This window comes from Salvia miltiorrhiza, chromosome 7, assembly GCF_028751815.1.
Source record: "Salvia miltiorrhiza cultivar Shanhuang (shh) chromosome 7, IMPLAD_Smil_shh, whole genome shotgun sequence".
Taxonomy (NCBI): domain Eukaryota; kingdom Viridiplantae; phylum Streptophyta; class Magnoliopsida; order Lamiales; family Lamiaceae; genus Salvia; species Salvia miltiorrhiza.
Window position 1 is genome coordinate 23727933 of NC_080393.1, and position 24019 is coordinate 23751951.

The 24019-nt window shown below is 37.6% G+C and overlaps 4 protein-coding genes across 12 annotated transcripts; 1 reads left to right on the plus strand and 3 right to left on the minus strand.

Annotated features, from left to right (window-relative positions):
* Positions 1 to 62: 62 nt before the first annotated feature.
* On the minus strand, positions 63 to 3995 carry LOC130993579 (uncharacterized). 2 transcript variants are annotated; one of them, XM_057918507.1, is made up of 5 exons: positions 3644 to 3995; positions 3418 to 3553; positions 1986 to 2387; positions 1505 to 1911; positions 63 to 379 (listed from the first exon to the last, which is right to left on the minus strand). In XM_057918507.1, the coding sequence occupies exons 3-4, from the start codon at positions 2352 to 2354 to the stop codon at positions 1600 to 1602; spliced, it is 681 nt and encodes a 226-aa protein (XP_057774490.1). In that variant the 5' UTR covers positions 2355 to 2387; positions 3418 to 3553; positions 3644 to 3995; the 3' UTR covers positions 63 to 379; positions 1505 to 1599. The 2 variants fall into 2 exon arrangements, with proteins under 2 accessions (XP_057774490.1, XP_057774491.1); XM_057918508.1 differs by having other exon boundaries at positions 3418 to 3995.
* Positions 3996 to 5445: 1450 nt separating this feature from the next.
* On the minus strand, positions 5446 to 12645 carry LOC130993580 (uncharacterized). 5 transcript variants are annotated; one of them, XM_057918512.1, is made up of 12 exons: positions 12144 to 12645; positions 11147 to 11195; positions 10231 to 10671; positions 9372 to 9745; positions 9108 to 9293; positions 8749 to 8940; positions 8219 to 8293; positions 8078 to 8144; positions 6855 to 7914; positions 6711 to 6767; positions 6173 to 6247; positions 5446 to 6018 (listed from the first exon to the last, which is right to left on the minus strand). In XM_057918512.1, exons 1-12 carry the CDS (start codon positions 12483 to 12485, stop codon positions 5949 to 5951), a joined length of 2988 nt encoding a protein of 995 aa, XP_057774495.1. In that variant the 5' UTR covers positions 12486 to 12645; the 3' UTR covers positions 5446 to 5948. The 5 variants fall into 5 exon arrangements, with proteins under 5 accessions (XP_057774495.1, XP_057774494.1, XP_057774496.1 ...); XM_057918511.1 differs by having other exon boundaries at positions 10231 to 10677; XM_057918513.1 differs by lacking the exon at positions 6173 to 6247 and having other exon boundaries at positions 10231 to 10677.
* A 772-nt stretch (positions 12646 to 13417) lies between these two features.
* LOC130993582 (ABC transporter B family member 26, chloroplastic) lies at positions 13418 to 20467 on the minus strand. Of its 4 annotated transcripts, XM_057918515.1 has the most exons (18): positions 19674 to 20467; positions 19169 to 19296; positions 18919 to 18961; positions 18715 to 18759; positions 18484 to 18606; positions 18303 to 18406; positions 17984 to 18038; positions 17830 to 17900; positions 16730 to 16832; positions 16029 to 16239; positions 15265 to 15338; positions 15053 to 15109; positions 14741 to 14815; positions 14585 to 14659; positions 14227 to 14508; positions 14093 to 14157; positions 13966 to 14026; positions 13418 to 13889 (listed from the first exon to the last, which is right to left on the minus strand). In XM_057918515.1, exons 1-18 carry the CDS (start codon positions 20124 to 20126, stop codon positions 13809 to 13811), a joined length of 2106 nt encoding a protein of 701 aa, XP_057774498.1. In that variant the 5' UTR covers positions 20127 to 20467; the 3' UTR covers positions 13418 to 13808. The 4 variants fall into 4 exon arrangements, with proteins under 4 accessions (XP_057774498.1, XP_057774497.1, XP_057774501.1 ...); XM_057918514.1 differs by having other exon boundaries at positions 14585 to 14815; XM_057918518.1 differs by lacking the exon at positions 19674 to 20467 and having other exon boundaries at positions 19158 to 19292.
* A 48-nt stretch (positions 20468 to 20515) lies between these two features.
* Positions 20516 to 23056, plus strand: LOC130993583 (uncharacterized). The gene is made up of 4 exons (XM_057918519.1): positions 20516 to 21297; positions 22166 to 22318; positions 22404 to 22609; positions 22712 to 23056. The coding sequence occupies exons 1-4, from the start codon at positions 20803 to 20805 to the stop codon at positions 22917 to 22919; spliced, it is 1062 nt and encodes a 353-aa protein (XP_057774502.1). The 5' UTR covers positions 20516 to 20802; the 3' UTR covers positions 22920 to 23056.
* The last annotated feature ends 963 nt before the right edge of the window (positions 23057 to 24019 follow it).

Here is a 24019-nt window from a genome sequence, read left to right on the forward strand (position 1 = left end):
CAATCCTCAACGTAATATAAGACATAACAAAACTAAACATGCACGTTAATAAGCTATAAACATAGCCATGATGTGGATAACACATCAGATAATAACAAACCTAAACATAGAGGTTCAAATAATCTAGTTACTAAAAAAAGGTTCCTCAATCCTCTTCATAAAAGATTCCACACATCAGGAAGAACATTGGGTCACCGTGGTTCCTGTAAGCACCCACGGATCTCCCTACAACGAAAGATTTTTATTAACTTGTTCAAGCTAAACAAAAGAAGACAAAAAATTGCTGGGAATTTGTTTCACCATACTTCAACGTAGGCCTCCATCTTCACGGAGCTAATTGTGATGGTGTTTCGCACGGGATTCCAGCTCACGCCCTCATCTTCAATGAGCAAAAAAAATCATCGGAATCAGTCCCTCAATGCCATAAGCTTCGCAATATAGAAAGAGAATAAGAAGTAAACTTCGAAATCATTGTTCAGTGACTTAAAAACATCGGAACAAATGTGGCCTCGGTATATTTTTGTCCTATGCAATCCAACTTTCTGAAATTGACATACGTCAGGAGCGTGGAATGGAATCCATCCTTGCCGTCCAACAGTTGTCGTACCACATTTGTCGGTAGCTAATTTATCTTACAAGTTAAAATAATGCTTTCTATTTAGAGATGCACGACAACGGAGGCTTTATATGGTGCATAATATCCAATAATGCAAGGGAGAGCCAGCTGGAATCTAAATTTTAAGGGGGCCAAAATTTATATAAGTGGAGAGGAAAAAGCTACCTCTATTGTTTTTTTGCCTTGATGTAACTTAAGTTACAAACTAGGGTATCACCAAGACATCCGTGACCCATTAGTACAACAAACATAAAATGCCATGCCATGCAAACCATGAGCGCCTACACATATTCAATCTTCAATGATAAATGATTATAGATACAAAACGCCAAAATACTATATCTTTCGAATCTAATTATGATATACACTTATTATTCTAAGAGTAATAGACAAATATGACTACAATCCTCGCAATGCAGCCACATTTATAAATATTCCAGTGGGAAATGAATTGTAAATAGGATTACTAATATATTCACTGCTGGTGAATATATTAGGGTTAAAAAAACTCAGTTGGTCAAATTCGACAAAACTAGGGAATTTCTTTCATTTTTCACATAGAGCATAAAGAACTTTCATATATGGACCAATCATTCTTCTAAATTGAAGACAAATCAACCCAAGACAATAAGAATATATTCCTAGTTACAAAGCAAGATTGTAAGGGGAAATTCAAATGTACAAATAAAAGATATGAGTAATAATGTTAATCAATATAGTTTCATCTCTAATAATATGTTGCTTTAAGTCTTACCATAATAATCATAATTCATGTTCCAGTTTGCAATATACATATGCTGCAAAACAAGGGATACCTACAGCTGCCAAAACTCAAACATACCTACAATTCAGACTTCAAATGAGGCTCCAAATTAACGGAGTACGTACCTCCGGCTACATAGGGTGATGATGAATAGAGTTCTTCACAGCCACTCGATTTCAAACACCCATTCCTTGCCACATAAGACATTATTAAAACCCTTCTATGCCTCAACTTTTCTACACATATTAATAAGTTCTTCTATATTCGCAAATCGAGCAAATTCACCACCATCATCACCAAACTCTCCATTATTTTTGCCAACTACAACTTCATCAACTTTACTGCCTCTCTCTGCACCAGATTTTATGGGGTCTGCGCTTGCCTTCTTCTGAAAGTAAGACCGAAGGCACTCTATCACCTCCTCATGTAGAGTCGTATTACGAGTCTCAACTTTAACAAAGAGCTTCTCTATTTTCTTATCTAACTTCTCAACTTTCTCCTTCAACAAACTGATCAAGAAGATCAGTTTGGCCTGTCGGACCACCAAAAAAGGTAAGTATAACACAATGAACATTTTTGGGTTTAAAAACATGTAATAACACTCACATTGGTATTACTCTTTGCATTTTCCTCTGCCGTTGCGTAATTCAGAATTTTTAAACAATTTTTACAAAGGGCAGTGCTAGATGCTTCATTTGCTGCATAATCATCCTCATCTTTCGCTTTCTTTTCTTCTATTTTCTTGCCTTGTTCAACCAAACGAGGGGAACGGCGGGGATCCAAACGTAACACTTGTTTCTCTTCCAAAAGCAGTTCTGAATTATTCTTTGGCGTCTTCTGTATTTCACTGCCTTTTTTAACAGCATCAACTTCCTCATATGTCAGACGTCTTTTTGTCAGCAAACTCTTTGAATTATGAATAGGAATAGGTGAAGCGGGATGCAAGGTTGAAGGAATACCAACATGATCCATCATCTAATATTCCTTGGGTAACACAATAATTGGAACCTAAAACAAGGCATAAAATTTTATTAAGATAGGAAATAAATGAAATCAATAGTATTTTCACTACAAAAAATTAGGGGATAGATGCTCCCATAACATGTTCACATAATGCAACAAAAGTCAAAACCAAGAACTTCGTACATGAGCAAAGAATTCAGTGGATAGATGCTCCCGGAACAAGTTCAGATACCAAAGGTGACAACTCAAACAAACGAGATGTGACGAAAAAATATACACAACTAAATGTCTTCAATTTAACTACAAGTATTAAACCTTTACAGAACATTGTGGACCACTTTTTCATTAAACAACAAAAAACAAGACATCAAACCATCTCTAAGTTTTCAGCTTCAATAAATTTTTCAAAGATCATAAACTATATTCAACGTGTTCTAACAATGAACAAGCAACCTGACTTGCTTTTCTTAATAATGAAAAAACCATTAAAAACTATCTTAAATAATTTCAAAAGTCCATTATACTTGTAATATTCTTAAATTCGAGATAAAAAAAAAACATGGGATCAAAATTCGGGATATAATTTAAAGATAAACCTTCTACATAAGACAAGACATTTCTTACGTATGAGAACACCAATATTTAAACGGTTCATCTACGAAGATGAGGCTAATTACTTCACTACATGGGCAAAAAATCATACATAATTTAATAAATATTATCTACTGGGCAAAAAAACATACATAATTTATAAACAGGAAAATGTTTATAAATAAATGGTAATATATCAATATAATTTAGAACACAAGTTATCAGATTTGTTACATACTTCACAACTTTCACCATAGAAACGTTTATGTATTTTAGACTGCAAACGAACAGGGAAATCAAGTAAATCAGGTGACAAAGTTTAACACAACAAACCAAACAAATTAAAAGATAAGCGAATCCTTCTCAAAACCACCCTTATTGTGCATAGGATGTTTTGAGAACGAGAGAGACAATAACCGTCAGTGGAAGAAGATCAAATGCTTAGGCTCAAATCTTGCAGCTGCATCAAGTAGAAAAACCAAACCTCAATACAACCAATCTCTGCCACAGTAAGAAATGCTATTGCCTTCCTCACGAAATTTGCAGCTGCATGCTTAACCTCCCAAATTTGCTTCGATCCCGGGCCTCCACGATCGAAAAGTTTGATTTTTCCCCTTTCGCTAGCATCAACATTCACAGATGCAGAGTAAATGATAAATAAAAAAAATCGAAGAATTTATAATAGTTGTTGACTCAGTCTAGATTTTTACCATTCAACACAATGAAATGTTGGAACAATATAAACCGATGACGGATCTTGTAAAAATTCACCAGATGAAACGTGAAACTTCGGGTCGATGCGACAAATCTTACAAAGCAAGCCGGAAAAGGAGAATTTCTGATTTGTCCGATCACCAAGATTGTTCAGTAAGCTTCATTTCAATAATAAATGGCACAAAAACACGTGTCCTAACCTATACAATTAAAAACCCGCCTGTAGCCGGGTTTTGGGGGAAACAGAACCGGGTTTCGCTGACTCCATGAGCTGGGTTGAGCATCGAATTCAGGGACACGTGTCAAGATCAGAAGGGTGATCCTCATTAGGGGTGACCTAGCATGGAATTTACCCATTTGGACCAACAATTTTCCACCCACAATTACAAAGTCGCATATTTGAATCAGCTCAATTATTTTAGCCTACATCAGAAGAGTATTTTGATTGTTGTATTCACTTCCTTTCCAAGATTTAAGAAACTGGCAAAAAATTTCGTCATACTTTAATGTTATATTCTCCTTACGTTCACAAAAGTTATAATAATACTCCCTTCGTCCCATAAGAGTGTCGCATTTTCATTTCGTCCGTTCCATAAGAGTGTACCACTTCCATTTTGGGACATGATCCAACTTTGTTCTTTTAAACACAATCACTCATTTCTACATAATCCCACAACCAATTCAACCACAACTGTTTATTTCCATTCAACACTTTATCTATCAACTTTTTTCTTAACACCCGCACCATCGCTTATATAATACACTCTTACGGAACGGAGAGAGTATATGCTTTGGGGGTAAGAGTTTTATAAATAATTGAAAGATATTCATAAAAAAGAGAAAGAAACCCAATAAAATTAAATGGGGAAAGAAATCCATTGAAATCAATGCGTTAAATGGTTGAATTTTTATAAATATTGAATGTAAATGAGTATTAAAATATAAAAGATAATTTAAAAATAACGCTACAATTTTTATGGACAGAGAAAGTATTTAATAACATTAACGAATTTGCAGTTTGAAAGCTAGACCCATAATTATGCCGAAACCCTGCTGCAGGATCTCTTTTTGTTTAGAATGGTGACAATAAACTCAAAATTAGTAGCACAAATGCAGTTAAAGATTAGTGCAGAATGTGATGGTAAGAAGTATTGGCTAATTGAGCAAACACTTCCAACTAAAATACTCCCAACTAAACGCACCTTTACTTTGATTGTAAAATTTTCATTAGAATAAATTAGATAAGAAAGTATAAAAAAAAATCCATCTCACTCTAATAGTCCTATTTTTTTTTTTTTTTTTCGGGACGTCTCACTCCAATAGTCCTTTTTCTATTTTTGGTAATGATTTTATACTACAAATAATGTGATCTCACATACTTTTACACGCTTTTGCACTCAAAAAGCAAATTTCTTAATCTTTGTACCCAAAAGAAAGAGGACTATTGGATTAGGACGGAGAGAGTACTATTTTTTAATTTTATTTTTATCATACTATTATTTGAGATGAAAAGATGAGAAAATATTAAAATATATTTTCAATTCACTACCCAAAGATAATATTATCCAACATTGAAGAAAAAATAAATGAAAAAAAGCTTCCCCAAAAAAATATTCCACCATATGTCCAAATAGAATTTTTTTTATCATAGTAAACATAAGAAAATGATACAAATTTTTTTTCATCAAAATAAACACACTCCAAGTGAAAACACAAGGAAGCGAAATTGTAGAGAAATTTAGAGAATACCAAGTCGTAAGTATTTGCCTAAAAAGTGTGGTGCAATTGAACATGCCGATTAATCAATAAGAACTAGTGAAATTCTTCTACGTACAAAGTGAAGAATACATAGGAAATTTGATTACATTTTAGGACTACAGCTGAAGAAAGTAGAACCTGCATCAAAATCATGAACATGAACTTGGAAGCTGTGTAGTCGAGCTGATGAACATCAACCAACAAAATCAAGACTACCATGTAACCCAATTATAGGTAGATGGGCTTGATACTAGACAACAGGTAATCGTACCATAACACCATTAGAAATATGCAATTATGTCCAGAAAATGCCGAATGGTAGCTTTACAGCATCAGCTCATCATCTCCACCTAGCCAGTAGCAACCCCTGAGGACGTATCGTGACTCTTGCAAAATACTAATTCCACCCAATCAAAGGTCCCAAGCTGATGATATGTTTGCTTCTCCACGTCGTTCTTATGCGTCACTTCATATCATCATCCACGGTAGCAGGATATATGGCTTGGCATGGAGATAAGTTGGCTTCACCCAGTTTCAATCCTACTATCGTCGACGGTGCACAGGCGATCGAGATCTGGATCTTGAAGGCGACAGTGATGGCGATCTTTTCCCCCTGAAATTGGATATCATTATGTTCATATTAATGCAAGAGTAAATGTCACTGCTGCCAACAACATTTTTCACCTGAGTTGCAGACTGCTGAGATGCTGGATGGACAAGTCTCATAAATATTTACAGAATACAACTAAAATGGACTAGGATGGTACCTGGTACTCTCAAGAGAAGAGTAGGGAGAATGCCTGCGCTTAGAATGCTTGCTATGAGGTGACCGCGAAACTTGTCTAAAAGGAAACATTACATACTAAGACAGTGAGAATAGGACATAATATTTACTCGTCTAATTTCTTTCAGAGTTGCATGCATCCAGACTTTAAAGAATTGAACTGTCGGCATAATAGTACTGTTAGGGGTTACAAAAGATATGATTGCAAATGCCAGTTAACAGTGCAACCGCATTCTGTCCGTTTGTAGGAGGAGCTGTTTCTCAAGATAGAACAAAGCTTCATGCCTTCACATATCCAAAATCTCTTTTTAAGCTAGAGATTAGAACTCAAGCATCAAGAGATGTTTACAGTTAATCAGAAATTAAATCAAGTCACATGCTGAGAATATGTGGTAATAACAACAAAATTAAAGCACATTCTGAAATGATGAAAATATGTCCCAACATAAAAATCAGGAAGTACAAGTAAATGGTATAATGTATAAGAAGAGTGGACGGAGCAAACTTTTGGGTAGAAGTACCTTTTTCTTGTCCTGGAGGGCAATGGAGATTTATGTCTTCTCGAGTGATGTGATTTCCTGGCCACCAATTTATATTATATATATCATAAGAAAGTAAGTGGAAATTTGTTAACAAGATAATAATAATTCTCCCAGAAAAAACACCTTTTAGAATCATCTGACGACTCATCACTAGACTCATTTGCACGACTAACCACCGAGTTATCCTTGGTCCCTCTATCCCTAGCACTGACCGAAGATGACCGACGCCGTTTATGTCTACTGGATTCAGCACCACTTTTATGTCTGGAACGTTCTTTCCTCTCATCCCCTGTTCTCTCTTTCCTTCTCTCATCATTATCTTTTTTACTATTTCTTTTATCTTTGTATGTCTCAGTTGTCCCTTCCTTGTCATCGGAAGGAGAGGGTCGCATCCTTGATTCATTGTTCTTTGCTTTTTCATCGGTCTTACCTTTCTCCTTCGCTTTATCTTTGAAATTATCATGATAGTCATTCCTATCAGTTCTTGCACGCCTTTCTTCGTGTCTTCTATGCTCTTCTTCTCCCTTCTTTTCCTGTCTACCCTTAGAACTTTCTGAATCCTTGTGCTCTTTCTTCATTGAGCTCTTTTTGTTTTCAAGCTCATCAGTTTTCTCAGATCCATTCTGGGTATTTTGGATCCGGGAATCATTATTCATCCACCTTTGGGCTTCAAAATTTCCATCTGGTATTTCATCAATACCATGTTGGTACTCATTTTCTACAATGCCAGACAATCTCTTAGAGGAATGCTGAGCATCAGCTGATGCAAACTCTTTAGCAGCCATATTATAATTTGACAGGAAATTAGAAACACTAGCCGGACTTTTTCTGTCAATGCTACTAGCATCCAATTTCACTGGAACATTTCTTTGTTCCAGGGAACAACCGTTCTCAATGACAGGATTAGCGTCCAAAAGCTTGCTTGAAGGCATGTGCTGTTGCACAGAGCCTTCCTTTGAATTTGGTTTGCCTGGATTCTGTATCTCATCTTCCTCATCTGAGGCATAATTAGCCAGCCCCAGTATATCTCCAGCGGACCCAGAAGTAGATTTTTCACTAGCATCCTCATTATCGCTTCCCTTGGCCTTGGTTGGGATCAGAACCTTGGCAGAGGCCTTGGGTGTTGAAACTGACGGAGCAGAAGGTAATATGTGGTGGTTTGACAAGTCACTATCTCGATTAACTACACAAACGAAAAAGACAGAAATGTTAGCATGCAAATAGAAAATATGCAAAGACACCGATATATTCTTCTAAAACCATCCTAATCAATCGGAAATATTGTAACAAATATAGCATATGGGATTATTTTAATATGGAAAGACAGTCCACTTGTGGTCAGCCACCTTCAACTGAGAGATCATCTTCTTTCAGAACTTTGGTAGCTATTTCATCAAACAGATCATCAGTAACCTGCCATATACCCTATGGTCAAAACATGTTTGCAAGCCAAAAGTGAATTTTATTAGTAATTGATCATCTTCAACCTTTAGAAGAACTTCAGTCAGAAGACGCTTTATCTCCTGGTTAATAGCTGCAGTTCTAGCAACTTCAACTTCATCCTACAAAGAGCAAGAAGTATTCAGAATCTATCTGAGAATTATTGCTATAGGATATCAAGTACAATAAATAATACTCCCTCCGTCCCATTATTGTTGGCCTATTTCTTTTAGGCATGGGGTATTAGGAGAATAAGGTTGTAGTGTAAAATCATTACCAAAAATAGAAACAGACCAATGTTAATGGGACACCCCAATAAGGAAAACAGGCCAACAATAATGGGACGGAGGGAGTAATATATTGATACTCAAGCTATAAAAAAGGGTAAATGACTCAGACATAGCAAAGAGTTTAGGACAAATCTTACATACATAAATAGACATGAGTGTATAGTGAATTGTAAAATTGAAAGAAGAGGTAGACCATAGATAGAATGGAATATATGCTCAGTGAGAGACATACTCTGACAAAATTCCTCACACGCAGGGGGGGGGGGGGGGGGGGGGGGGGATTTTACCTCATTTTCATCTTCTGTTGATGAATCGTTGCTTTTGCTATCTGATTGATCTCCCTTCCTGGAAGGCTTATCGTCATCATCGTCCTCCATGGATTGTGAATCCTCCTTAGGAAAATTCGGAGCAGAACTTGAACTTGTGATAACAGCCTTGTTCTTAATGATTTCTTCCCTAAGCCAATTAGGTACGGATGCCTAACATCCAAAACAAATTTCTTTATGTGACTGGACTAGTTGTTAAACTCAAGGCCGACAAGTGACAACATGTTAATCAGGAAGGAAAAAAATTATTTCGTTATTTATTCTGCATTTTGTTATCACTATCTAATCTACAGTCAGTTGAACCAATATAGTGTTACTACCTTTTTAGGACGGTCAGCTGAACCAAAAGCATCTCCTGAAAATGTTGCCGGATGAGGTGTTACTCCTGCACCAACACCAAAAGCACCACCTACCATTGGAACAGTAGGCTGGAAACCAGGCCGTGAAGGAAATATTGGAGCAGTATGTCCAGAAACTGGAGAAGGCATAGCTATTGGATGATCAACCTGAATGAAGCCAAATGACATTAATAAGTGTAGCGAGGATATGAAATTACAAGAATATGCAAACTCTGTATTCAAAACCTGTGACCCTAATGGCATTGTTGGAGGTGGTGGAGGATAAGCAGCCCCAGGTGCAGTAGGGGGAGGCCATGCATAGTTTGAAGACATAGCCACAGTAGGATCACCACCTCTAACAGAGATGCTAGAAGAGTGAGCATAGTTGGGTTGGGCATGTGTCTCAGGATCACGATTGAAATGTGGTGCAAAATTCAGTGGTTGATCGCTCATGTCAGTTGCAGACTCAGCTGGCTGGCTACTAAGTACATGATGAGGTTCCTCCACCCATCTGCCAATTGTAGACTGCATATGATGAAAATGATGCGGTGGAAAAGAGGCAACCGGAGTAGATGAAGAGTTATTGAGCTTTTCATATCGATCCCCAGCCTCTACATTACCTGCAATAAAGAACACAAGTCAGGAAGGTTTTCTTAATAATAGACCTTGCACCTTCAAGAACAAACTTGACCACAGTTAACATGCTTAACAGCTCCTTAGGGGAGATACAAATTTTTATATTAGAGCAACAAAGCGTCCAATCCATTTGAGATTTATAAAGCCATTACCCATGATAGTTTCATTACCATCCTAGTGTTTTATCCACTTGATAATGGATAATACTACTAACAATGACATGTCTTCACTTAAGCATCCAAGTAGACCTAAAACTTCTTTCCATCCAGACTATGGTAAGGACTCTAATGAATGGCTATAATTACCGTCTAGGAGTAGTACTTTGTTTCTTTCCTATATCTCATGCATGTCTAAGATTTGAAAATGCAATGTTATACTTCACACGCTTGTTCAAAATGCAGAAAGCAAGGAGAATCAATGACTTAAGCATAGATTCATAGCAGTATTGATAAACTAATTAAGTTTTTACCTGCAACAGAAGAATAACTAGAAGGTACCTCCTGCTGATGGACTAATGGACTTATAGATGATTTCTCTTGTGGCGGGAATGGTGGAATTGAATCTCCAGCTATGCCTCCATCTCTAGCAGCAAATGGTGCATGCACATCTGCACCATAAGATGATTGCCCAGAGCTCATGTATTGGGAATCCTGTAACTGACCTACACCTGTCCTGTTTGATGAACCCATGGCAGCTGGGAATTGATGATAGTTTGATGCTGGAGCTACTGGCGCATGACCATCAAGAAATTGAGGATCCATGGATTGAGGATATTGCTCATGGAAATGATTTTGATCTTCTATTCTTCCAGCTGGTACAAAATGTGATGGAGTGTGTTGATTGTCGGAGGCAGATTTAGCAGCAGCCCATGCCTTAGCTCTAGCCGCCCAATCTTCTTCGTTGTTATTTGCTGCAGCTTTAGACCCAATTTAATTTAGCAGACTCGCAAAGAAAGATGCTAATCAAACATTTCTGCTGACCAGAACTCCAAGCAGGATAAAAGGTGAAAGGAAAAGAAATTATGTAATAAAATAGTTATCTTCCCCAACTTAAGAATTGGATTACGTCTAAGATCTAAAAGCTTGAGCATGAGTTTTGCAGAATAGTAGATTCAAAAGTGAGTGGTAGACATTAGCTGATTGAAAAATCGTTGAATACACAACATAAGTGCCTAGAATTGTACTCCAATTTGGCCATATTTTGGAATTGGAAAATGAACCATGTAATGATGTGTATTATTGGGCGTGATTGAGTTTGAACTTCATTGTTTGGTCATATGGACACAAGTAATACATCATACAGAACCCCACAACGATTCAATTTTTTTTTAAGAAAGTTTCTTGCAAGACCCAAAAGAACACAGATATATCTTAGAATGGACTAACTTGGGTATTGCCAGCTTTGATGATGACTCCAACTGCCACTCCCCCATTCCTACAATAATAACCACATCATATTAAAAATCATAATTACATGGCTCGAGAATGTTCCTCGAGAGTCTTGAGTCAAGACCAATCATATAAGTAAGTATGCCAATGAAATAGATGAGCAGAAAATCACCTATTGTAATTTGTAAATGAAAGAATGTCAGTGGCAATTTATATTTAAATCACTCTATAATTATTTAAAGAAATTGGAAATGCCCAATTAAATGTTACGGCAGCTATCTAAACGCATCAATACAAAATATTACTATGCAACTGAGATACTGCTCTGTTTGTTCGTATGAAGTTAACCCAACATAATTGCATTAAATATCCTTGCAGTTGATCGAAAAATTTACATTACAATGACCTCCAAGTGGATTATTCAAATACTGATATCACCATTATCTCGGCATTTTTTACATTGAAGAAGCAACCAAGTTCATGGGTGTTCTCATTTATTTTCTTTACAAGTCAGAAAAATAGTCGGTTAATTAGCATAGCATCAGTTGTAAGATTAAAATACATGACCTCAACCAATGATCAATTCTCTAAGCTCATTGGAATTTCATAGCTGATGTTTACAAGGCTCTTTCCATATGCTTTAAAAAAAATTGCATTCAGCCACTATACCGACAGAACCAAATTTCTTAAGAAAATGGAAGTAGAAACTATTGACAAGTAGACGGAGGTGAACAAAATAAAATTACAATGACATTTTGCCCTCATCTCAACATGATCCCCGTTCAATTGTAGCAAAATCATATGGAAAACACATAAAGGCTAAAGCAAGACTGCTTCCACAGTATCCTCAAAGCCAATTCATGGACTTAAAAAACAGTGTAAAACCTAGCTCAATCATTAAACAAAGCCAGAGACAACAGGCCAGACCTTTTTATTGGCAAAAAATAAATCGTCAAATCGTTTTTCATAAGTAAATCGAATGCGATAAAGATACCTGAGGATAGGCCTGAGGGCCGTGAGGCGGTCTAGGCGGAAGCGGCGGCGGAGGCGGGTAGTGAGGGTGGGCATGGTAATGCGGAGGCTGATGCGCCTGATAAGGCGGGGGAGGAAGCTGAGGGTACTGAGCATGGTCAGACGAGTGGGGCGGCCACTGCGGCGGAGGGGGGGAAGGGGAGTGTTGAGTTTGGTGTTGGTAGTGAAATTGCGTAGCGGAGTAGGGCCACGGATGATTGGACGGGGGCGGAGGGAGTGGTGGTCTTTGAAAGGGATCCGCCGCGGACGGAGGCGGGGGCGGTGGCGGATGCCTCATGTAGCCGTGGGGCTGCTGGTACTCCATGTCGAAATTTTTGACGATTTGGGTTTAAGGGTTTTATCTTATTAAGTGGATTGATGATTCTTGCACTGTGTTTCTTCCCTTTTCTGGGAATTGGACATTTGAGGGGAATTTTGTACAAAGGGAGGAATTAGTATTATTTTCTTAGCAATACCCCTTTTTTTAGTCAAAGTTATTTATTTATCTATCTATTTTTATTTTCTTTTGAAGAAATAGTCATTTTTTATAGCAATGCATTTTTTCGGTTGGACTTGGAGGTGTGAAAATTAGGGATGGGACCATGTCCTTTCAACTTATTTATGGACATATGTACATCATCTTTTCATGTGTTTTAATTAGATTTGATTTTTTTTAAATATGATATTATGCTGATACCTCGTAGTTTTGTTTTAATAAATTTTCATTGGATAAGAATGGAGAAAATATTATCTTTTTCTCTTTTTTATCATATGTCAATTAGAGATGAAAAGACAAGAAAATATTGAAAAATATTTTTACACCCCTACCTTATGATAATATTATCCAACATTAAAGAGAAAATGAGTGAAAATAAGCTATCCGAAAAAATATTCCACCCTATCCCAAGAAATTTTTACTATGATGAAAAATTAGTGAAAATATATTATTTCTCTTCTTTTTCATCAAAGTAAACGCACCTTAACTATTAACTACTTGTAATATACTACACACTACTTAGCATACTTTAATTATGAATTTATTACATCAATTAATACACAAAATTACATGACATTGTATCTATATATGTGTAGAATTAGATATATAATTCATTTGTTCATATAAAATACACAACTGGTAGTTTGTAGTCGTTATCAGAATTTTGGCATTTAAATTGAGAAGGACGACTTTGTCTCTGATTTTCAGTATTCATGTTGAATTTGTTTTCCCATTCATTTTCTTTCCTAAATTCGGGGCAATTTAGTAATACAATCTCTTTAATTATCCATGAAACACGATGTTTTCAATATTGTCTATTCTTTTTTCAAACAATAGGCAGCAAGACTTGAAATGCTCAACCAATCAACCTCCTCTGATGGAAAGAGAGGCCAAATATGAATACGCTAACTTTCCTTGTATCTCAAACCCATTATTTATACCTCAAACAATTGAGTATGCAGCCACGAAAGCAAAGGTCTGAGGCGTCCATCAATTTGGAAAAGGTTTCCTCTTCAGTTAGGTACCAGATATGGTCAATGCTTCCTCTTCAGTCAGCCAGAGGCGATGGCAGATATGGTCGTCGTCGTCCTACTCTGCCCCGTCTGTATGATACACAAGGGTATATATATCTGCTCTACAAGTAAGGCAAGCTCAGGCAACTGCGTCCGCCTGTCTTCTTATTAACCGTGCGTACAAACCATCTTTCATTAGGAGTTCTGTGTGGTCGCCCATCTAAATATTCCAAGAATAGCAATACTCAGACTAGCTGGAAACAAGTGTCGGTCTCAAATAGTGTAAAATGCCGTACCTCAACAATTTTACCACTATCCATTACAATTATCCTGTCTGCACTTTGGATTGTCGACAGCCTGCAAAATACGGCCATCAGGATACTGAAATTGCACGAATTTCACGGGCTAGATGTGCAAACTCACCTGTGTGCGATCACAAACACCGTCCTCTTGGTTTGTAGCTCGCTTTTTGCAGCGCGAAGAACACCCTGTTGAGAATGCCAAAATAAGCAAGCAAGCTTGTGGATTATAGCATATATATGTATAACTTTGTCTACCTTAACATTGTGTTCACTCTCTGCATCTAGAGCACTCGTGGCTTCATCGAGGATCAGAATGCTAGGGTCCCTAAGGATGGCCCTAGCAATAGCAATACGCTGCTTCTGTCCTCCGCTGAGCAAATCATCATCAACTATGGTTTGGTAGCCATTAGGCAGGGCTAATATAAAATCGTGAGCGAAAGCCTGCTTTGCAGCCAGTTCTACATCCTGCTGAGTAACAGCTCGAGGACATCCATACTTTATATTTGAACTTACATCCATGCGGAAGAGTCGGGGCTCCTATATATCAAAAATAAAAATATAAATAAATAGTTCTCCTTGCATTTAATTTTTAGTAGAAAACAAGGTGCTGTACCTGTCCCACGTATCCGACCCTTTCTCTTAACCACCTAACATTCAGTGATTTCATCGGGTGTCCATCAATCAGTATCTGAAGTTGGAAATAAGAACGTGAGAGAGACGTACATAGCATAAAAAATAGTAGTATATGGTTGAGACTAAAATGCTTTACCTCCCCGTTTGTCGGTTCATATAGACGGAGCAAAAGGTTCACTATGGTGCTCTTCCCACTACCACTCAGGCCAACCTGAAAATTTTGAAGCATTACACAGCATTCATGCCTCCAATTCACTATATTAATAAATTCAAAAGACAGATGTTGATTGAGAAAATAATCCAAATAACTGTTTGGTAATGCCGTTGCGATTCCACTTGATACAAACTGAAATAAACTAAACATGCTAAAATGAGAAGAAGTACATCCAGAACGTTATTGTACATCACACACCTTAAACACAAATGAAACAACAACAGATGAACTTACAATGGCTACTACTTCCCCAGGATGAGCTGTCAAGTTGAAGAGTTGCAGTACGGACAACTGTTCAAAAAACAAAAACAAGGAAAAAGAATAACAAGATATTAGCATGTAGAGAGTTTGATGCAAATAAGACGTGCTATTACAAAGCATTCTATATCATAGTTTCAAACTTTGAATTTATATTAACAATATAAGGTCAAAGATGGCAAGCTTACCGAAGGCCTGGAAGGATAGTGGAAGGACACATCCACAAACTCAACTCGTCCTATCAACTTCTGTAACCTTAAGCCTGTATATATTAGAGCGAAAATCCAAGTAAATGCAATGGACCTATGACATCTGACACAGAAACAATGGAGAATGTGTAGTTCGTGAGCCCTCTAAAGGAATTCTCACGGATGAAACCTTTCTTTATCTTAAAGACTAAAGTTAGCAGCAGGAGACACTATCATTCATATTTTCAAACAGGGTGGAAAATGAGAATCTCGCCAACAACTTCAAAGAGAAGCACAAATCCCTCCAAGAACTTTGCTTTTTCTGTTTTTGAGACATCACAGGTATAATGCATTATATTAGCAGAAAGCCAACCAAAGGCTGAACATTGATTTTATAATGTCTGGGGCAATTAAAATATATTGATGTAATTAATGTGTGATCTCTTGATTAAGGCTTTAATCGCCATGAATTAAGAAACTAGGCACTCTATGCTTCTGCTCACTATTCACTCATTAAGAAATATCTAGATCCTCATTCTTACTACTAGATGTTGAGAAATATAAATTTCTGCATTCTTAATACACTTCTACACAGTGTGTAGTGCCAATTCAGACCAAGCAATGCCTAAAACCAAAATAAATTCTAAAACTAAATGGAATATATATTATTTGTGGGGGCAGAGGATATGGTAGTTGAACGCTCATGAAGTAACAGACATGTATTGATCTCATCATCTGACAGGTTAAAGTATAAAAGTGCATGCCTTTAGCAGTAAACTGATCGCTGGGTGAAAGATCTATCAGGTGAAAAACTTTTTCACTTGCTCCAATAGACTGCATCAAATTTGATAAATTATCCCCAACCCACCATGTGGAATAGATCAGCCATTCACTGTATAAAATGAACTTCGTCAGCTGCTCAGCTGTTATATGGCCGCTCAGAATGGACATTCCTCCTATCACCACAGCTATGACCTATAAAGTGACACAGTCAAACTAATGTCAACATTATTACATAGGAGTATTTAAGAATGACACATACTAGGATGATTCGAGGAAATGTTCATATTAAATGATATTTTCTACACTTCAATATCCTAATATCAGATGCACACATTCTATGATGGATGAAGATGAAAATACAACTTTCACTCAAATGCGACCTCAAAACCTTATTACACTTCATAATCACAAAAGGATATTATATATCTTATGGGAGAGAAACCCATGAGCTAGTATAATGAAGATGGAAAGTTCAAAGGAGTTAAGATAATATAAGTTATTGAATTTTTGAGAGTTTCCCCAAGGTTAGAAAGGGGCTCGAGATGCATATAACAAAAGCTAAGAGAGATGTATGAAAGTTCAGGTGAAATATAGAAAATGAAATGTTCAGGCTACAATTGAAATTGAAATTGAGCTAAAATGCTGGCAATTACATTTATATTATCTGTGAAATTGTCTAAACCTGAGTTGAGTGATATAGAGTGTTGAAGCCAAAGTTCCAGAACCCGTAAGCAGCACTCTGTCGCAAGCTTATGCCAGCTAATTTCTCCAACCAAATTTCGTACCTACTCACCAAGAGAATCAAATATTTGGGAATTTATGGATTTCAGAGCAGATATGATTACATTACATAAAGTGTAAATTACAATAAAAGAATGAATCCAGAATAACTAAATCGCCAACTCTTATTACTTATTAGTCCTCCATTTTTACAATCACATAAAAAATTAAAAACCCCTTTTGATTTACCTCATTTACTACAATTATGATTTTTGACATTGGATAGGAAATGATGACATTGTTTAAAAAACTAGGGAATATTCCTGTCCCTTTTTGATGCAACTATTCCTACCATTGATGATCAGATATCAGCAATAGGATGTAGAACTCAAAGACGCGTAACAGAATTTTTAACTGTTAGAATGTTCCATTTAATCCATTCATTGGATCAAACAACATGCCTTGATGACAAAGAACACCACAGAGCATCCACTCAGAAAAATAAAAAAGAATTGGAAGTATTAGCTAGTACGTTAAGATGGACCAGAGTTGAGGAAATACGATGTTAGGCTATCAGCATTGAAGGGAAAACTTGCTACTTGAGACAAAACTAATCCAATCATGATGGCTAGGTATTAGCCTTCCAAATATATGGTAGGTTAATGATCCATTTTACACTTTGCAAAGGACAATAAGTACTTCAAGTACTTTTCCTAGAGCTTTAGGATTAAAATATATAAGTAAATGTGCCTCCCAACAAATTTGAATTGAGTTTCTAGCGGAAGGGACTTTCAATAAAGTAATAAGACATGATATTAACTAGCCCAAAGTTGTAAATCCATGTCTAGAATTTGCTAGGAAGCAAATGTGGAATTTGTGTGTAGTAAAGAAAGATGACAAAAGTTGGTTTTCTGTCATTTTAAATAATGGGGAGAAAGTTGGCTCAAACAAAAACAAATAGTGGGGAGAAAATATAATTTAACGGTATTACCATCCTATGACAGTTAGGATCACAAAAACTGCCTTCAAGAATGAAGAAAATCTATAATAAAGAAATTTTACCTTCCAAGTTCTTGCTGCTCTGTCCCATATACACGAACAGTTCTCATCAAAGAGAATGTCTCTTGGGCAACCTATATAGTACCAAAGAAATTTGTATAACATGAGAAATTTAGCAAGTAGCCATGAACCAATGAAAGAAAGATTTGTGTTTTACATTATTGGCAGAAGCAGTAAACTCTTGAATTAACTTGGCAGATTTCTTTTGGTACCTACACAAGAGAGAAAACAAGGTAACTGATATGGAAGTAGAGAATGCAACTATTTATAAATTCTGTATATTACAACTGCACATCTAAGAGAATGCAACTGAATGATTAACACTTATTTTCCTGAGCAAATATATTATTAGCCAACGAGAAATAATAGCTATATTTCAATATCTTCACTTCAAAAAGATTTACATAAGCCAACCTGAAGATTATAGGGATAAAAGTATCTGATGTGCATAAAAAAAGGAGGCAGATGATACTTACTGGCCATATATCAGCATAATAGTTGAGAGGGAGATGGAGATGCCCAATACACATAGTCCAAGTGGCAACGACAAAACCAATAAGTAAATCAAAGCACCTGAACCCTACAGAGGGTAGTAGTGAGATCCTCAAATCAAAGCTGAACCGTACTATGTGTTTCTATGTAAAATAGACAACAAACCTGAAGAACATTACGCAGTATCAGGTTGAGGTCATTTCCTATCACACGTGATACTTGTTGGCAATCTGAACCAAGCCTACTTGTTAAATCACCAACTGTTTCAGAGTCAAAAAAAGATATGTCCTACAAAGGATATATCCAAAAAATCAAATGATGGTGTTAACATTGAAATTAAGTTTTATGCGGTGAAGATGAATTTGTTTAAAGATAAATATATAAGATTCTATGGACCTGAAGAAGAAGAGTTGAGTACAGTCTTTCCCTCACTCGTTTGACCTGGACAACATAAATTAAACTATGTAATCAATATAACTAGATCAGAACAAGGACAGTCACAAAATGAGGAACTAATTATCTTAGAGGATTAATAGATGCAACAAAGTTTCCTGTGGAATAGAAGTTGTAGAAAGATAAAATTCAGTTCAGAGAACTCACAAGGATCATATTAGCAATGCCGAACATGCAACCACGCACACCACTACAAGTATGAGCCAGAAACAGAGGATCAGTAGTGCAGACATCAGTCCAGAAAAGGATGTAGCTTTTTTGTTACAGAAGATGTATGATTATCCCGTATTGCGGAGTTCATACAGTTGCTCCATAAAAAATAGACTGCTATGAAGAACAAGACATCTAATAAGGTGTGAGCAAGAATTTAGAGCTCATGACCGTACAAGATCTTAACCTGCATATTGCTGCAGTGATGCACAGCATAACTAAGAGGCGCAGATTCCGATGGAACAGCGCAATGGTGCTACTTTGTGCAGAAAAGATTGATGCAGTCAGATAATGTGGGATCGATATCTCTGAAAGCTGAGCCAAACAATGGAATTCAGCACCAAGAAAACTTCTGCAAATTAGTTGCAACACTGAAGGTAATGGAGTACACAACAGGCGTAACTTGGCACATATATGGGTAAACTAAATCAAAACCTTAACAATGATAGCATGTTTATATCAACTAGATAAATTAGCGAAGGGGAAACCTGAATAAGCAGCTCATTCGAGCAAAGAATACTGGATAAGCAACTCATTCGAGCATCAAAACCACAAACGAATTCGACTCGAATTTCAAGGCCTAAGGCATTAATTCACCCACCACCGATATGTTCAAAGAACAAGTTTACAGGTAAAGCACAAATCTTACTTAGCAAAAACAGTAGAAAAACATAAACTGGGATTGCACATACTGCTGTGATGATGAGCGTAACAAAAGCGGTAAATACAACCCATCGATCCTCCGCAATCAAGTCCCACATTTTCTTCAGGGCCCGAAAAACAGTCACGGGCTTCGCGGCCATAACATCTCCAACCTCCTCGGTGGAAAGCCTCCACCAGTCTCCGCCGGGAAAGATTTCCCGCGCAAACTTGACCCATTTCTTCAGCTTTTCACTCAATTCAATTTTCTCACCGCCGGTGGAAGGAACTCCATCCTCTTTGGTAATCGGGTAGCCGTTGACGGAAGCTGATTTCAGAGTAGAAATGTGGCGGAATCTTCTACTAGAGGCGAAGCGCTGAAGTTGGGGTTTTTCACGATTGAGATTTTGATTTGGGGAACGAATAATTTTGGTTGAAAACTTGCTGTATTGGACGGGAAACGGAGGGAGGAGTTGGGGGTTGCAGAGCCAGAGAGAGAGAGCCATGATTGAATTTCAATCAGAAATTATTAGTGGAAAAAGAATGGTCCTTCAATAAAAGGCATGATTTGAAGCAAAACTGAGCTATTTTGATCCAAGATGAATTTGTGTGGACGTGTTGTCTTGCGGTGACACCACACCACACAATTCCACGTACAGACAAAAAGTCAAGAAGAGAAATAAAAGAAGCAATTCCGCAGAACATGCAGAGTGCACGCTGAGAATTACATCAATTAGTAGTAATACTGCAGAAAATCAGTAATTAAAGGAGGAAACTAAATCGTGTAGGAGAAATTAGGCTCATCGATCTAAAAATAGCTCAGCGCCATTTGTTTAGGGCGGGGATACTGCTATGTGCAGTGTAGGATTCAAATACCGAAATCTTTACTTGCTAATTAACTTGTTGAAAGTTTTTACCATTTGGAGTAAGTCAGTCATAAATCTCCGTGTCCGAGCCGCCTCCACAAGGCATCCCACCGCGCCACGCCTCTCTTTTTTTTTACAGACAGTATTACCCCTCGATTCCCAATGCAATTCCGCGGCTGCCAACTCAAAACCGCGAGCCCTTTTCCGTCTTTCCACGCACTGCCCCTCAAATATCTCCTCCATATTTTCCCAACTGCCATCAGAAGCGCCACAGATATACACCTCAAAACTTCCTTCTACTCTCCACGCCGCTGGCATGGCCGTCGTGCTCGGAAACGTCTCTCCATTCCTGGACCTCTCCACCTCACCGCCGCGGACCGCGCTCCCCGATCGCCGGCCCCGGCCGCTCCCCGCCGACGCCGTATTGAACCTCTTCAGGAAGGATCTCCATCAGAACCCGAATTTCCACGCCGCGTTCGAATCAGTGTTCGATCACAGAGAGAAGCACGTGAGCAAGCGGAAATCGAACCAATCCAAGGTGAATGAGGTGGAGTACGAGAATTCGAGCGACGACGAGAACGGAAACGGCAACGGCTTCGAGGACGAGCTCCAAGACGACGGCGGTTTCGACTGGGAGAAGGAGATGAGGAAGAGAGTGAAGGAGATTGAAGAAATGAGAGAGTTGGAAAAAAAGGCCGAGGAATTGCAGTACAAAGTTGATCAAGAGTATGGCGAGGGCAATAGTAATGGCGAGCCCGATGAGGAGACTGAAGAGCAGAAGCGCATGAGAGTGAAGAAGGAACTAGAAAAGGTCCGTTTATTTCAAAGTATCCTTGATTCTTTGTTTCAATTTTTCATAAAACCTTGCTGCAACAGGTACATGATTTATTTGCCATGATGAAGTTGCCTATTCTTGCTTTGAAACTATTTACTTTGTTGTTCGAATTTGATCTGATCTCAGCTTTCAAGACTGGGGAATTTTCATCTTGTTAGAAACTCCTTGAACTGGTTCCATTAGATTAGGGCATAAAAGATAGTAGATGGTATTAAGTTGGGGTGCCATGGGTGATTATTGGGATGAAGAATTTAGAGGCCCTTTTGTTTTACTTGACATTGATTTCCAGACTTATTGGAGTATATAAAGATGTACTACATAAATACAATGACTTGGTAGGAGCAGCCCTGCGTTATTTACAAAAAGCCACATGTAAATAAACTAGCTTATTACTATTAAGGAGGTCTTAGATAAGCTAAAGAATTTTTGAATAATATTATTAAAAGTTAAGTAGCATAATAAAGTAAACGATTAGCCTCTATATATAAAAATAGTATAGGCTAATTCATTGTTTATTAAGATGGAGTAAAAATTTGTGATAGCCCAAGGCCCTTGACAATTTATACCATTTGAACTAGTTTTGCTTGATTCATAACTAAAAGGGTGGAATTGAAGATATCGTAGTAATGAGGATAAAAATACTCAATCATGAAAACTTGAAAAGTTCGCCCCCTCATAGTTATCATCTCTCTGTATAATTTTCCTACCTTAGTCCATTTATTTTCTCTCTTCATAGATGGCATATAGCTGAATATGAGTGTACATTACCTCAGTAAAATCTTTTGAGTTTTATAGTACAATAGCTTTGAACTGAGTGTATCGTATAATTTGTATGAACTCAAAGGTAGCAAAGGAGCAAGCAGAACGAAGAAAAGCAGCTCAGTTAATGTTTGATTTGGGTCAGAAAGCATATGGAAGGGGTATGTATGGGCGTGCCATCGAGTTTCTTGAAGGCGCCCTCACAATCATCCCTCGACCTACTTTGTTTGGCGGTGAGGTTGGTAATGCTCTCTCTACATCGCGTCCAGCTCGAGATTTTCCACCACATTCGATAAACTAACTTATCATGTTTTTATCATCAGATACAAATATGGTTAGCTATGGCTTATGAGGCTAATAACCGCCACAAAGACTGCATTGACCTGTACCAGCAATTGGAAAAGAGGCATCCCAGTGTCAGCATTCGACGCCAGGCTGCAGAACTGCGCTACATATTGCAAGCTCCTAAGCTCAAGATAACGCAGGAGGAGATGGTAACAATCCCACTCATAGGCTCTTCTTATGATAGGTAAGAATATTCTCAGATTATCTGATACATGATGAGTCTGTGAATGCATTTATAAATCTGTGGAGATTATTGTGGTTATCTGATTGAGGCAACTGTTATCAGTTACGCCGCAACTTGGACTGATAAAAACAAAGACAAAGATGAAAGGATGAGTGGTTCGACGAGTAATCAGCTTCCATCCGAGAAGGACTATTTGGGGGATTTCATGGTGTGGAAACCGCCCGTCGGCCTGGAGAAGAACAGTGCTTTCTGGGTTTCTTTAACTTTGTGGATAGGTCTTGTGGGAGCCGCTCTCCTTCTGCAAAGATGAAGCTTTATATATTTTGTACAGTTGCCATTGTTGTATTACTGTTTCCATGTATGTATACGAGATTTGTTACTGTAAGTTTGTAATATAGTCCCCCACGCATGGAATTGATGCTTTTATATGTTAAATTTGTTCATATACTTGTGCTTCCTTGCTTCAGCTTTCAACCTTTTATTTTGTACTATTTCTTATGGAGTTTTGGCAAGTTTGAATTCAATTAAACACACACACCATAAAAATAGTGTTAATAGTTCTAAATAACCAGTTTACTTAACAGAAGGTTAATAATAACTATGAAATTAAAAATCGAGGTCAATGCTGCTAAATCCTCTAACTGGTTATTAGTTCTAAATAACCAGTTTACTTAACAGAAGGTTAATAATAACTATGAAATTAAAAATCGGGGTCAATGCTGCTAAATCCTCTAACTATTTTCATTTTCGCGTTTTGCATCAAATTCAGAAAATCTGTCACAGTATATCTTAACTAAGCCTTGAATCGGCTTTTGCACTCTATGTAGTTTTTCGGCAAAATTGAAGCTGACTTGGCAATCAGACTAATCTACGTGTCCTGGAATTCCGATAATCAAAGCGACGTCGTTTTAACTCACGTTTCTTTGAAATTATTAGTCACAAAACGACATCGTTTTCTTGCAATTAGAATTAGGAACCCAAGTATTGTACACAAATTGGAATATTATCAAGTATAACTTAACCCATTTCCCAATTTCAGCGATGTATCAGATCGAGCCCTAGCCCTCTCTGTTCTCTTCGATTTCGGCCGCCGCCGCCTCTGAAAATCCGGCGACTTGCTTCGTGTTCTCTTCAATTACAGCGATTCACAGCCTTCTCCATCAATCATCATCCACCAAAATCACAAAATCAGATCCCCATCAGACGTGTATATCAGACCCCTCTCTATTCTCTTCGATTTCGACCGCTGCCAACTCTGGAAACCCGGCGACTTGCTCCATGTTCTCTTCAATTACAACGATTCGCAGCCTTCTCCATCAATCATCATCAACCAAAATCACAAAATCAGATCCCCATCAAACGTGTATATCAGACCCTTCTCTGTTCTCTTCGATTTCGGTCGCCGCCAAC

Excerpts from the sequence above, each read along its gene's own strand:
- LOC130993580 (XM_057918509.1), bottom strand. The coding sequence starts at position 12,485 with ATGGAGTACCAGCAGCCCCACGGCTACATGAGGCATCCGCCACCGCCC. Across the intron at positions 9,746-10,230 it reads TAGTTATTCTTCTGTTGCAG|GTAATGTAGAGGCTGGGGAT; the intron begins GTAAAAACTTAA and ends TCTTTATTGCAG. Across the intron at positions 8,145-8,218 it reads TGACTGAAGTTCTTCTAAAG|GTTACTGATGATCTGTTTGA; the intron begins GTTGAAGATGAT and ends GGTATATGGCAG.
- LOC130993579 (XM_057918507.1), bottom strand. The coding sequence starts at position 2,354 with ATGATGGATCATGTTGGTATTCCTTCAACCTTGCATCCCGCTTCACCT. Across the intron at positions 1,912-1,985 it reads ATGCAAAGAGTAATACCAAT|GCCAAACTGATCTTCTTGAT; the intron begins GTGAGTGTTATT and ends GTGGTCCGACAG.
- LOC130993583 (XM_057918519.1), top strand. The coding sequence starts at position 20,803 with ATGGCCGTCGTGCTCGGAAACGTCTCTCCATTCCTGGACCTCTCCACC. Across the intron at positions 22,319-22,403 it reads CTACTTTGTTTGGCGGTGAG|ATACAAATATGGTTAGCTAT; the intron begins GTTGGTAATGCT and ends TTTTATCATCAG. Across the intron at positions 22,610-22,711 it reads ATAGGCTCTTCTTATGATAG|TTACGCCGCAACTTGGACTG; the intron begins GTAAGAATATTC and ends AACTGTTATCAG.
- LOC130993582 (XM_057918514.1), bottom strand. The coding sequence starts at position 20,126 with ATGGCTCTCTCTCTCTGGCTCTGCAACCCCCAACTCCTCCCTCCGTTT. Across the intron at positions 16,240-16,729 it reads CTCTATATCACTCAACTCAG|GTCATAGCTGTGGTGATAGG; the intron begins GTTTAGACAATT and ends GTCACTTTATAG. Across the intron at positions 14,027-14,092 it reads GTGTTTGTGATCGCACACAG|GCTGTCGACAATCCAAAGTG; the intron begins GTGAGTTTGCAC and ends CGTATTTTGCAG.